We start from the raw sequence: 14490 nt of genomic DNA, 5'->3' as shown, positions 1-14490 counted from the left end.
CAGCCATTTTTTCTTTTTATAAAATAAACCACAATCCGTTATTAATTTTCAAATAATGAAACTTTTTTCGTACACCGAGCACAAAACAACACAACTTACTTGATAGCCGATAATATAAGTCGAATGTTATACAATTTACACTTTTTCAGAGCCAATAGTACTAAAATTTCCGGATGTTGGTGTTATTATCGAAACACAAAATTAAGATGTACTTATTATTATTAAATAATAATAAATTTTATGAAATATTGTACAATCATCGATTACCAATATCAAAGATAAATAGATAAAAACACCCTACATTTCAGACATGATGTTAAACCATCACATTTGCTTCACCTTACAGCAACCGGAGTTAAATTTTGCTGTACGGTTAAATAATTTCAACCTAAGATGGACTTGCACCATTTTCAAATTAAACATATTTACAATATTGTTAAGAGCTAGAACTTCAATCTCCCAAATATTAGGATTCTGAATTTTTTTGACTCTAAATTGTTTACAGATAAAAAGATCATACTAAGTTTTATCTATAATTACCATTATCTTCATTTTTTTTTCAAAAATGGACTTGCCCCACTTTCAAAATAAACGGCTCATATATTGCTTAAATTGCTAGGATAAAAAAAGGCATAAATCATTAATCTCTATAATTGTTCTCCAATTAAAAAATATACAACGACTTTGATTTTAGAGAAAAAATTGTGCCATGTTAATTACAAGCCATTTCGATATTTTTCAATGATTGCCAACATAAACAATTGTTCATAATATCCATTTTAGAATAATAATCACCGGAAATCAGAATTTTGACAAAAATTCAGTTTTTCATCGGAAATATTTCACGCTCACTTGACGCAGTAAATTACTTTTTCTTCTTTGCACTATGGCTAGGTATATAGTTTTTATAATTTGTACGATTTCTAAATTCTGGTAACGTACATTTACTTATATTGACCTTAAATAAACGTTTATTTTTAGAAGTAACCTTGGTACGACTGTCAATTGGATGCAAACGTATGCACTGGTACAAATTACCTTTTTTAATTCTTTTTTGGTACTTCTTACGGAATTCAAGTACATAAATATTATGTTCATTATTGCAAACAATCTTAATATGATTACAATGTTCCTGGCATTTCAAACTGATCATTGGGAATTCAGGAAAATTTACCTGTATCGTTCTTAATAAGATTCCAGTGCCAATATGCCAGAAACGTAAGGCACCATCTGCACAAGCAGTAATCAAGGTTAAATATGCACATGCAACTGAATTAACACTGGACTCATGATGAATTTGTGTTATACATTTTTGGTATACAAAATGACGATTCCATATACGCACGTAATAATCGTTTCCAGCAGTTACGATTAGCGGACCAAATTTAGCAATATGGGTAATATCACTTCGGTGCGCAAAATCAATCGATTTATTAAAATTTTGGTCCGTTATTGAGAATACCTTTATTGCGCCTTCTCTTGTTGCCCAATAAACAACATTATCTTCTGATAATACGACCATAGTTGGTGTCCAAAGAATATCATTGATCAATTTGGTACATACACCTCCGGACAGTTGTTTAAATACTCTTATTTCACTGTCCCGGGCACAAGATACCAGATAATCCTCATTAACTGATACGGAAATGATTACATCTGTATGTCCGGTGAATATTTCTATTACACTTCCGTTCCATAGGTCCCACGTTCTAACAGTTGTATCCAAACTGCCAGAAGCAACGCGCAAAGATTTTGGGAAAAACGAGAGGCAAGTCACCACCAGAGAATGGCCACTTAACAGGAATGGGGATTTCGCACCCGTAATAATATTATAAAATACAATAAAAGTGTTATCCGTAGCTGCTATCCATTTTCTGTTACAATCGATTGCTCTGTCGTACATGTAAATTGTTGGAATTATCATATCTCGGTAAAGCCCATTAAATGGAATGTCTGTGTTCGGAATTTTGTGCACAAATTTGTAAATAGATTCCTTAAAGTCGTCTTTGTTCCGAAGCAACTTTGCTAAATCTGTTGAATAACTTCTTCTAATTGGTTTTTTAGGTTTCTTTAGACTTTCGGCAGATTTCGCTCGTTTTATACGCTTTCTTATTTGAGCCGCGAAACGTTTTCCTGGTAGCTTCATATTCATTAATTGGGTTTCCATTTTCCTTATTATTTCATTTAAATTTGAACGCACCCAATTTTCTCTTTGAACTTCCTCAATTGTGTATTTCCAATAGATATTAACCTTTTTTAAATTTTCTTTCGAATCATTATCTAATAAATTTACTATTTGTCGATTTATCCAAACTGGTAAAGTCTGTAATGAATCCACATGTGATTCATAAGCGAAGATCGTCTTGGAAGCTCTTTCTGATAGGCCACCTGTACGCGCCATTCGAATTAACTTTTTCAATTCTCTTTCCCATAAATTTTGTTTATTTCTTACAGTTCTCAATGCTCGGTCAAAAGGCGATAAATAAGTTTTAGCCATACTTGCCACTGCAGAACGTTTGTAAGCAAACGACTTGACTTGATCTTTAATAACTACTTTTGGCTTAGCCAATGTTAAAAATGTTTTGTATTCATCAACTATGGGTAGAACGTTTGGATTTTTAATCATTTCGTTTGTTGTTAATTTTGCTAATTTCGCAGTATGTTTTAATTTGAATTTGCTTTTTTTAACAAATCTCGGATGTAATTCTAAAATACAATCCCAAATCTTAATCAACGTCTGCGCTTCTTGTATAGCTAAATTAACCATACCGGTTCCTCCAGCCACATTAATTAAGTATAATATCACTTTCAACTTGTCTCGATCATTATCTAATGTTTTAAACCAATTCCAATTTATCTCTGCATTTTCATTTACGCTTATTTCACTCAAACAACGATTATCATCAATTGGCGTCACATCGTAGGAAAATTTAGACGTCTGCCCTCTTGCATATGAAACATCTTTGGTCACCGCACTTAAAGCTTCAACTATATTTCTTAGTATGGCTATATCATTTATTGACCTGATTGCTTTGGTTATAAAATTCGCTTTTTTCCTCCAAGATATTCGAATAAACCAACTCTGTAAATGATATAACTTTGCTTGCAATTCTGCATACTTTTCTTGCACTAACAGTTTTTCTTCTGCACGCGCAGAGTTCGCCTTGCTGGACCTAACAGATTTCTTTTTCTCTTTAGACATTGTAACGATTTGATCTTTATTTTTATTCTTTACTCGTTTCTTGTTTAGTTTTAGTCATAAAGAAGAATTCTTATTCTCGTTTACTCTTCTATTTTTTTAGGGAACCTCCTACGTACTAAATATCACAATTGTTCAACATTCTCCCTAACGAACTTCTCTAATTGATTCTAGTTTACTTTCAACAGTTATTAACTATATCATATGATTAATTGACACTATTAAAAAAAAAAACAATTACTTAGGAACTATTGGCCTAGGAGTTTTTCCAAAGCTGTATTCCTCGATGAACAGATGCTGGTTTTGTTACATCACAGTTAAATAATATAAGTTATCTTTGTAAGAACATACATTGTCCTACAGAAATTTAATTTTTTTCTTCCTTTTTCTCGAATTTTTTCATCCATTTTCTCTTAAAGACCATTGTAGCTATTATTATTACAGTTACCATTTACAACAGTCACAACAGTTTTCTGTTACTTACTCACTACGTAACGCCACAAAACTGTTCCCCGACTGACCACTGGTCCGCACTGCACCGAATTGCACTAGTCTCTGCTACACAAACAAAGCTCTACTCATTAACTGACTAACCGCCTAACTAGCTAACTTTGAAGCACTCCGCAACACTGACTCTCTCAAAACTAACTCATAGACTTGACTAAAAACTCTAATAACTGTCTGCAAAGACTTCACTAAAAACTCTGTCTAAAAACTTGATTAAAAGTCTAATAACTCCATAAAAACTGACTTCTCCAGCTGTGTCTGCCTCCTTTTAACTGCGTGCCTCCCTCCAACTGGGACTGCCCTCCTCCAACTCTCTGAGCATAAGTTTCCACGCCCTCCTGACGTTCATTGGCTGGAGAAAACATACTGCCACCACCTCAGCTGATGCCGCCCTCCTGACGTTCATTGGCTGGAGAAAACATACTGCCACCACCTCAGCTGGGGCCGCCCTCCTCCTACTCTCTGTCTCGCTCCTACCTGTCAATCACTGGCTGGGAAAACACATATGCCACCACCCCAACTGAGGCCTTTCTCTTAGCTGGCTTTTACACAGGTCACTAACTCCTTGAACAATCTAGCCCTTTCCTTTCTAGTTCAGGTAGAGACCGGCCCTTTTGTCTACACAGTGGTGGCCTGATACCGACTTTGGTCGCTTAACCCCTCGAACAATCTAGGCCTTTCTTCTCTGCCACAGGTAGATACCGCCCTTTTGTTTATGCAGTGGCGGCCTTTTACTGACTTTGATCGCTCAACCCCTAGAACAATCTAGGCCTTTCTTCTATGCCCAGGTCAACTTCGTTACAGTATCTTTCAGTGTAGGAAATCTCAAAACTTGTAATCCTTGTGAAAATCGAAATCTTATCTTACACTTTACAAAGTGTAATAAAATGAACATGAAATTGAACTCCTTTGTAACAGATACATTGTATCTCCACACAAATTAAGATGATAATAATTATAAAATAACAGACTCGGAATAGCAAATTTTACGAAATACAATCATTTTTACGAAGTGGTACAATTTAGTATGATGTACGCGAGCTAAAAAAGGTTGGGAAACGCTATTTTAAATGTAAACTTAATTTTAAATATAGATACAGGCTTGAAATATATTTTACAATAATATTTGATTGCACAGTATTAAAATTATTTCTACTCTAAAAAACAAAAATATTTTTAATTCAAATCGATTTAATTATTACTATCAAACGTCGATCTAGGTGGAGGTGGATTAAATTGCAAATTTTTCCAATGAATATTCATACGAAAATGTATTCCTGGAGGCAAACTGGAATAAAATTTCAATTACATGATAAGTTTTCGTTGATTTTCTGCTTTCTTTTTTTAATAAATTGTGTTTTGAAGAGTTAATTTTTATTTTGAATTTAAATTTATGGCGTGCCAACACCTGAGCTAGTGGCGTCCGCAACGTATTTTTGGGTGGGAGGGGCATTTCCGTGAGGGAAACCCATACCTATAACCACTTTGGTTAATCTATAAAAGCGAACAAAATAAAATTTGTTGCTATAAATGAATCCAATAATAGTTATTGACCTACTTGTACATAATGATTGTACGAAGTTAGAGTTAGGATTTAACGTTTACAGAAAAGTGAAAAGTGTATTCAATAAATGTTTATTTTTGGTTGTGGAACGATCTTTAAATTCGAAATTTTAACAACACATTTATACTTACTTTATAATATGGTAAAAACAAATTATTTTGGAATAATGTTTTAACCAAAAGCTGTAGACTATCATGAGCACCGCAAAATCGTTCAACGTGCTTTTGATAAAACTTCAAAAAAAAATGAAACATTCTTGCATTAAACTTCTCCATCAAGTTAACAAAATATTTGTATCACAAGTTCCATATTTTAATTTAAGATGCGTCATGAGCTTTAGCCCTAGAATTTTCACCAGTTTGAATTGTGGAATGAGACATTATAATTCTTTTGAATTAAGAGGAAACTCTAGTTTGTCTTGAGCTAAGAATGGCTGCAAGGCCTGAACTAAAGGACATCTTTCGTTCACTGAATCATAATTGGCAATGGATTTTTAGCCTGAAATCAATGGCGTTATTAAATGTCTACCTTCTGGAGAAGAAAGAGAGATGATTAGAAAACCAAAACCCCAATCATAGCTCCCTTCTGGCAAACTATTTCAAAATAAGAGTGGATATTTTAAAAAGTGGCAAAAAAAAGTCACGCTAATGTGTGTACACATCAAACCAAATATCTGTTACGGTGCGTTCGACGTGTATACTCGTTGTGAAAACTATAAAATTGCCATTAACTATAAAAACTTGAAATTTTAATAAAATACAATAAGAATACTATTTGGTGGGATGTTTCCCTTTATCTTACCAATAGAACTGCGGTGGGAGTCAGCCAAATGATAAGTGGTTGGTACATGTCTGGTCTCCGCATTAGAGATTGGGAATTACGCACACAAATAGTAGCTCTCAGCCCTTGTGCAATGCCCCGTTTTTACCTTAGACAGAGGTTCAGACCTCAGTACGAGCATGATTTCATTTTGCACAGAATTCAAAGCCTCTTTTCTTCCTTGTAAAAAAGCTCAATCGTCCCCTAGTTAACTAGAGCAATGCATAACGTAAAGCGGTGCAAGATTTTTAAATGAGCACAGAATGCTCTGGTTATCTCTGGCAGAGAAAAAGTCGCTTGCAGTGACTATTATGACGTTGTAAACTTGTGGTTGTTTTGCTCTGCGTTCGACACATGTATACACGTCATTGTCTGAATTTAATTCCGCACACTGTGGGGGAGGGTTAACTATTTTACACGCTTAACTGGTTTTAAAATGTTTTTAATTCCTTCTTTTTTTTTTTGAAGGGGAATCATCACACAGGACAAACAGCCAAGTTGGATAATTGGAATTAAGGTAAGAGAAAAGTCAAGTGAGTATTTATCATAGATTTAAAACGGTCTGTTAAAATTTAAAATCGTTAACGACTGTGAATCTATATAATATACACATTTATAGATATATATTTATAAAACTTAATTGAGTTAATTATCTAAACTGGGAGTTTTCTTCATTAATTACTGAAGCAATCAAGAGAAAAGTCTGGGTTTCCTCTTGCTCCATTTTTTCCTATTATTTTCTTTTTGGAAAATCAACTAGTTTAGTGTAAATAATAATCATTAAAGTTTAAAAAAGAATTTAAGAACACTTTAAAAGTTCAGGTTTATTTTATTTTTTTAAAGTACAAAAGTTCCAGATTTAATTGAATTTCCACCAATCAACTATCTCCTCTTATTGCTGAAAAGGGAAAATGTCTTATCACAAACTGCGAAGGAAATTTAAATAAAAGAAAGTTAGTGAAAAAAGAAATAAAGCTGAACAACTATTAAACTAAGCTCGAGTTGGAAAATTAAAGATTAAACAGAAGTTCTGGGCAAACACTAAACAGATTAGATTTCTGAAGTAAAGTAGAGTAGACATGGTGGCAATCATTAGTCTGGTTTTGATGATATTTAATTCATTTTTGTTTTGTCTCTGCACTTATTTGCAGATCTATTATCATTCTCTCCTTATTATATGCATAAATTAATAAAAAGTTCACAAATACTTTTGTAAGCAATCAACTAGGATCTAGAATAGGGCTGAAGTTTGAAGAAGAATTTAACGGAAGAGATTTACAGACAGACTGTTTCATTTAGGTTGGAAACATAGTGGAGCGGCGAGCAAAGCGGCAATGATAGCGAAGAGCAAAGCGGCGAAAATAAGCACAAGATAACTTATGGGACCCCGCATACTGGGGAGCAAAGCGAAGATAGAGCAACGCTACCAAAAGAGATTGGAGCAACGCGTTGTGACATGTTTGATTTCTTCGCTCTCATCGCGCTCAATTTTCAACAAAATCTACTGCAACGGCACTGCCTTCTATATTGTTCCAGTTATAGTTCTACTTTTCACCTCTCCTTTTTCTTTTGACATTATCATGACATTGCTTTTGTTCATTTTTGAAAAAGCCTAGGTACAAATCATACCTAAATGGAGTACCTAGTGGTTTGTTTAATAATGAAATTATTATTATCATTATTTTTGTTTTCTTTTTTTTTAGTGGGAGTAGTTTCTTTTAGCCTTCCCATATTTCTTTTATTTATGTTTTTTATTTATTTATTTGTTTCTTAACTTAAAGTAACGGAATTAATGAAGTTACCATTGAAATTCGTCCTTTTCTTGATTAACATGCCTTCAACACTGGTTGGTATGTAATCAAATGTTGAAATAGACATTCGAAAATACGCATGAAACTTGCCAAGATGCTCCCGAAGTTGTTGGTACAAGTGATGGAATTCACCATGTTCATGTCTAGTCCTGTTTATATCATGAACATTGCAGCTCCTGCTTATAAGCTGCCATAAATACCAATTTTTCAAGGAAGAATTTTCTTATAGAAATTATTCCACCATGTCTCGTCGAAAGGAGAAACGCGACCTAAACTCATCACTATGTGCGTGCAACTCTTTGATCTGAAGCAACTATCATCACTTTTAGAAACATTATCTTAAAATGATAGTGAGCAGCATAAACGCAATAAGATCTGAAATCAAAGGCTAAATTGTTGCTGGCCTGTCGCGCTATAAAATGCTATGGGTTTCAGGTGTTAATCACTTAACGCCAATATTCACACTCTAAGTTCGGAGTTCCGCCTAGGCGGTGCTCCCTGACTATTCTGGTACGCCTTCACTTGGCGCAAGATGTGCTGATATTTTTTTTTGTTTTTAACAGAAAAAATATTTCCTGAGGTACAGAAACCACAAGAATACGGCATGACTTTCATTTCCTGTGTCTTTTGAGTTGACTTTACGACGGTTGATAGAGAAGAATGTTATCCCTAGCGGGTGGGCGTGGTTGTTTTGGCACCAGGGAATGGGTTTTTTTCCCCCCATCTGCCCGCACCATCTTTTCTAGGGTTTCCTTGGAGAGAAAACTGCTCTTGAATTAGCATCTATCCAGTTTCTCTTTTATTTGGAGAAGACTTCTTCAGTAAATGTAGACATTAGAGGAGATAGGTCTGCTGGCTCAGCAGATTGTGGATTCCTCACTGCTGACTACCTTAGATCTTTCTAGAATTCCCTAACAACCATGTAGGTGCAGTAAGATGAGTGATCTCATGAGTGTAGAGCTGAAAGATCTATTTCGGTCACAGTGACGTACTTCATTAATTAAAGATAGATAGATAGATAAATTTCTGTATTTGATGTAAAATTAACGTATTACAGAGGTTCTGAAATGTACAATAATTTTAAATAACCACTACTATATTGTAGATATAAACATTAAATATAATAAAATAAATTAAACTAAATTAAACACTTCTGTATCAACAAAAAAAACAAATAATAATTATAATCATACTGATGTAAATTAAACATTTTAGCTGCAATAAATACTATTTCTTTATTCATTTCTCACAAATGATCTTAGTTTTAAAGATAACATAATAGTAGATCTTATTTGGCGATCATATGTGTTTATTTTTAGAATATTTATTAGTTGGAACTCGTTTTGAAGAAACTCACCCAGGTAATGACTTCTCAGCGGTGAATACAGCGGACAGACAAAGAGAAAGTGCTCCAGGGTTTCATTTCTATTTAAATTGCACAGATTGAGTTGGTGTCTATGTGGAAATAACCATTTCTAGATCTAATTCTCAGTGTCTTATCACTCGATACTCGAATCTGGCTGACCACCCTGAGTTTGTCTAAAGCGCAAGTATAATAAATATAATCCTCATTTAGGCCTAATAAACTGATATCTCTATACAAGCGACTATAGCCAGAATGAACAGCCCTAACGATATCGAGCGAAAGAACATGATTAGTCCACTTTTCAATCAAATCTGGTACCACTCTGTTTTATGCACTTCTCATTATCGCAATGAACGAAGTCAGATTCGCCAATAACAGCAAGCAAATTAATTAAAAAAACAAAACAAATAACCATTTCGGATTCCCAAAGAATAAGCTAGAAAGAACACTTCTACTTTAGTAAAGTAGAATAAATTTCTTGACGACAATTAAGAGTAACTGCCTTAAAAACTTTATGACATGCCAGACGGCAAGAAATATAAAATATGGTGGAAAAATTTGCGAAACATTGGCTCTTGAAGGCGAAATAAGTAGAAGGGATTTGCTGGGCAGGGTATTGTCTAAATAAAAAGACAAATTGTTCAAGATGTGTGAAACAAAATTTATGATTCTAGATATTTATGATTAAGACAAAATTTAAAGAGAACCAAACTCCACACAGACGCCACTTATGTGTATCCAAGTTAATTGTAGTTACAATTACTTACGCACTAGTCTTAATTATATGTAAACCAAGCAGCTATATCAATTTAAGGGAAAGAGAAGAGAAAAAATCCGCACTGTGATTTCAACCCTCGCAATGAAAAATTACTTATTTTTTTTCTCTTTCTCTTACGTTGAACTTTAATAAAATAAAAGCTGAAGAAAATGCAGGAAGAATATTACTTTGAGGCGCAAGAAGAGCGTGCGAAGTTTCTATAATAATAATAATAAAAAAAGAAGAAGAACTAGATATGTAAATTTGAAGGAACCTTTTAGCATTGCGAAGTAATCAGGGGTTATCTGTATTCTTGGGATGACAGACAAGCAGTAGTAGTAAAGAGTGCAGATTGGCTAGACGGGTAGGCAAATACTCCTGGGTTGTACATACTACCTACATACGCGCCCAAGACCCGCCTGTAAGTCCATGCAGTATACTCCTGATGTTCCGCACGTACACGGGGGATAAGGCGCATCGTGTACTATGCTACTACGGCCACTAGCCTTCTTCTTCTCAGCCTGCAGAGAATACTTCACAGCAACTCCCGCTCCTTCAGAACCCTATCTTATTTTTTATTTTTACTTCCCTTACTACCGACCATCTTTCTGCCTTGTAACCCAGTTCATTTTATAAGCAGGCATAGGGTTAGCAAAAAAAAAAAAAAAGGGGGGAAATCCCATTGGGTTTTACTAGCTCATGTTGGCAGTATTGAGTGTCCGTGCGTCCGTTTCGAATTCTCAGCTGGATATGCAACAATAAATTCCACGTGGAATTGAAACTTAGCAATTCTTTTCTTCTACACAACTCTTTTTCAAAGTGGGCGGAAACCATTCATTTAAATTTGTAGAACTGGTCAGCTTGGTTGGATTAATTGAAGAACAAAGGGAAGGAAGTTTTAAGGGTTTTTGTTTTTGTATTTTGCTGTTCAACCATTTTACAGCAAATTTTCTGCTCTTTATTAGAATACAGAGGTGTGGCTATTAAATAACGAGACTGATACTGCTACAGAAGAACTATGCATGCGCCAAATCCTAGCGGCCGATAGCTGTGCGGCGTAAAGCCTTCTCATTCGATTGCAGCGTCTAATGTGTTTGTAGAGAAATCAGTCTGACCGAAACCGTCGTTTGTGTAAGAGGTGTTAGTTTTGTTTTGCCGAAAACATGATACTACAAATGTAGTAGAGCAACGAATTGTCGTGAAATTTCACATGAAACTTGGTAAAACCGCTACTGAAACTTATCTTTTATTAAAAGAAGTTTATGGCGATAAATGTTAATCACGTGTGCGCGAGTTTTTGAGTGGTTCAAGCGTTTCCAAGATGGCCGAGAAGATGTCGGAGATAATCGCCTGGGTCGTCCTTCCACGTCCAAAAAGGATGAAAATATCGATTATAATTAATCAACATTGCTACCGTAAGGTGCTTACTTAACTCCATAAAAGAGTAAGGAAAAAACGACCCGATTTGTAGAAGAAGAACAAGTCATGGGTTCTCCATCAAGACAACGCGCCGGCTCACACTGCATTGTCTGTCAAGACGTATCTATCCAAGTATACAACATCCCAGTTTTAGGTCAACCGCCTTATTTGCCTGACCTGGCCCCATATGACTTCTGTCTGTTCCCTAAAGTCAAATCTGCATTAAAAGTTGCACGATTTCAGATCGTATTTCTTCGTTTTATCTTAGATTAATCATTTTTTCAGAAACTTTGCATCAGTTTTTATTCTTTTTAAATGACTGATTTTTCTTAAGTGAGTTCAAACTAAGCCAAAATGTAGAGAATTTATAGTTTTATAAATTTTGTTGTAGTAATGCCTCTAAGAGCTTAAATACATAATGAGCCTTCCTGAAAGATTTTAAGAAAATCAGTCGCAAAAACAAAATTAGTGTTCTAAATAAAGTCCAATCACAATTGATTGTTTTGAATACCATTAAATGTCTACGTCTTCTCATAAAAACCATTACAATGTTTAAAATTTTGCTGAGTAGCATAAATTTAAATCAGTTATATTTAAAAGGTCGCCAAGAGGTCAAACAAAAAGATCTCTACATCCTTCTTATTTGCTGGAAAGACGTAAACCTGGAATTGAGAAATAATTGATCACAATACCAGCTACTTTACCTGCCTGTGAAGTTTACCACAATTTAAATAACGTCTTTTAGAAATGAAACCTGTCTAATTAGTAATGAATAAATTATAGCTAACAATTCTACAAGTAGAGATGAACTACACAGCTCCAAATTAAACTAATCTACTCCAACTTGTTCCAAAACTTTCATTTCAAAGTAAACAGGTTAAACCACTAAACCACTGACACCTGAACTTTCAACAAATGAATTCTATATTTACAATTAAAATTCATGGTTTCAGTGGGCGGTCATATTCTTTAATATAAATAAATTGTTGATGTTTTAAAATGATTTCAGTTCTTAGCATTAACTTCATTATACTGAGAATTGTAGGTACTGCCAGTGTATTGCAATTTCTTTTTTTTTAAAGCCCACAGGTTTATCTGTGATTTCCGTTATAGAAATATCAGTTTCCCAACATCTTAAGTTTTATATTATGCGTTTTTCGAATAAGAAAAACACCATCCACAGACTTCATAGTGGAAATTAGAGCTTCGCATTATACGGGGGTCGTTTGAAAAGTCCGTGCAAAGTCAGAGAGATAGCACTACTGGCGCGTATCGAGGTTATGTTTAGTTAGTAGCATCTCTTAGAAGAACACACACCAAGTTTCAGCCAGATCGGTCTATTTCTTTGTGTTTGGCATTCGTTTGAATCGAGGAAGTCGAGTGATTTTCAAAAAATGGACGAAAAAGAATTTCGTGTGTTGATTAAACACTACTTTATGAAAGGCAAAACGCCTCAGAAGCTTGATAAACATTATGGTAACTCTGCACCTTCGATTAGAACAGTTTATAAGTGGTTTCAAAATTTTCGGAGTGGCCATATTATGGGCACAAGTGACGCTGAACGTTCTGGACGCCCTGTTGAGGTTACTACTCCAGAAATCATTGATAAAATCCATGATATGGTTATGGATGACAGAAGAGTGAAGGTGCGTGAGATTGCTAGTGCTGTGGGCATCTCGAATGAACGGGTACATAATATTTTGCATCAACATTTGGACATGACAAAGCTATCCGCAAGATGGGTGCCGCGATTGCTCACGCTTGACCAAAAACGAAATCGTGTGAAGTGTTGCAAGGACGGTTTGCAGCTGTTCCAGAAGAATCCGCAGGACTTTAAGCGTCGTTTCGTCACTGTGGATGAAAAATGGATACATCACTACACTCCTGAGACCAAAGAACAATCTAAACAATGGGTTACCAAGGGGGAATCTGCGCCAAAAAAAAAGGCGAAGACCGTTCCTTCGGCCGGAAAGATTATGGCGACTGTCTTTTGGGATTCGCAAGGAATAATCCTCATCGACTATCTGGAAAAGGGTAAAACTATTACAGGTGCATATTATTCATCGTTATTGGACCGTTTGAAAACCGAGCTGCAAGAAAAACGCCCACGATTGGCCCACAAAATAGTACTTTCCATCACGACAACGCACCAGCTCACACCTCAGCAGTTGTGGTCGCAAAATTAATGGAAATAGGGTTCCAACTCGTTTCACATCCCCCCTATTCTCCAGACTTGGCTCTCTCGGACTACTATTTGTTCCCCAATATGAAGAAATGGCTGGCGGGAAAAAGATTTTATTCAAACGAGGAGGTGATTGCAGAAACGAATGGCTATTTTTCAGACTTGGACAAATCGGCTATTATTCGGAAGGGATCAACAAACTAGAGCAGCGTTGGACGAAGTGTATAAGCCTAAAAGGAGACTATGTTGAAAAATAAAAAAGGTTTACCCCAAAAAGTTAAGTAGTTTTTATTTTTGCACGGACTTTTCAAACGACCCTCGTACATAGAGCTTTACCGATCTCGTTTACTTAATAAACTTTTTTCAACGTTATGTTACGTTAACCAGGTAATAAATTTGTATTTTCTGCGCTTTTTGAAACAAAATTTCATTTTTGAGCCTTACAGTAAACCGCTATTTTGGTTTCCCTTCGAGAATTACTTCATGGTTCAAGTTTACTGTTTAACTGCTTTTATCTAACCTCCCAAATTTTTTATGAAACCAGAAAATACAGTTATAAAAATTTCAACCTTTCCAGTCATGTCATATAATCAATCATTCATTATCGCCTCGCTGAAATCGTTGGGCCCTGATGGCAGATGGAGGAACTGGAGGTATGATTTCTTTCAGGATTTTAACAAAGAAAGGAAACATCAATATTGCCAGCAAATCATCTGTTCAAACAAAACTTCTGAACTTAACATTTAGAATTCCTATTTTTGTAGATTGATATTTAATTTCTAATCATCAACAAATAGATTTACTTGAAGCTTATTATTTTTATTGATTAGTGTAATTCTAGTTTTTAAGTCAGGAAAAGTTCAACG

At 35.0% G+C, this 14490-nt stretch overlaps 2 protein-coding genes and 1 long non-coding RNA gene across 5 annotated transcripts in view; 1 reads left to right on the top strand and 2 right to left on the bottom strand.

Annotated features, from left to right (window-relative positions):
* Positions 1-14490, bottom strand: part of Csgalnact (Chondroitin sulfate N-acetylgalactosaminyltransferase) — a 409289-nt gene that overhangs the window by 347027 nt on the left and 47772 nt on the right. The gene's annotated exons all lie outside the window — the stretch shown is intronic.
* Positions 1-14490, top strand: part of LOC141457254 (uncharacterized) — a 306694-nt gene that overhangs the window by 276509 nt on the left and 15695 nt on the right. For both annotated transcript variants that reach the window (XR_012460285.1, XR_012460284.1), the window contains exon 2: positions 6558-6606. This is a non-coding gene — a long non-coding RNA (uncharacterized lncRNA). The remainder of the gene's footprint in view (positions 1-6557; positions 6607-14490) is intronic.
* LOC141457236 (F-box/WD repeat-containing protein 10-like) lies at positions 636-4780 on the bottom strand. Its single transcript, XM_074133921.1, has one exon. It carries the CDS (start codon positions 3200-3202, stop codon positions 866-868), a length of 2337 nt encoding a protein of 778 aa, XP_073990022.1. The 5' UTR covers positions 3203-4780; the 3' UTR covers positions 636-865.

The sequence above is a fragment of the Rhodnius prolixus genome, unplaced genomic scaffold, assembly GCF_049639745.1.
Source record: "Rhodnius prolixus isolate KJV_2025 unplaced genomic scaffold, Rpr scaffold_10, whole genome shotgun sequence".
In the NCBI taxonomy this organism is placed as follows: Eukaryota; Metazoa; Arthropoda; class Insecta; order Hemiptera; family Reduviidae; genus Rhodnius; species Rhodnius prolixus.
This window is presented reverse-complemented; position numbering and strand designations above follow the sequence as displayed.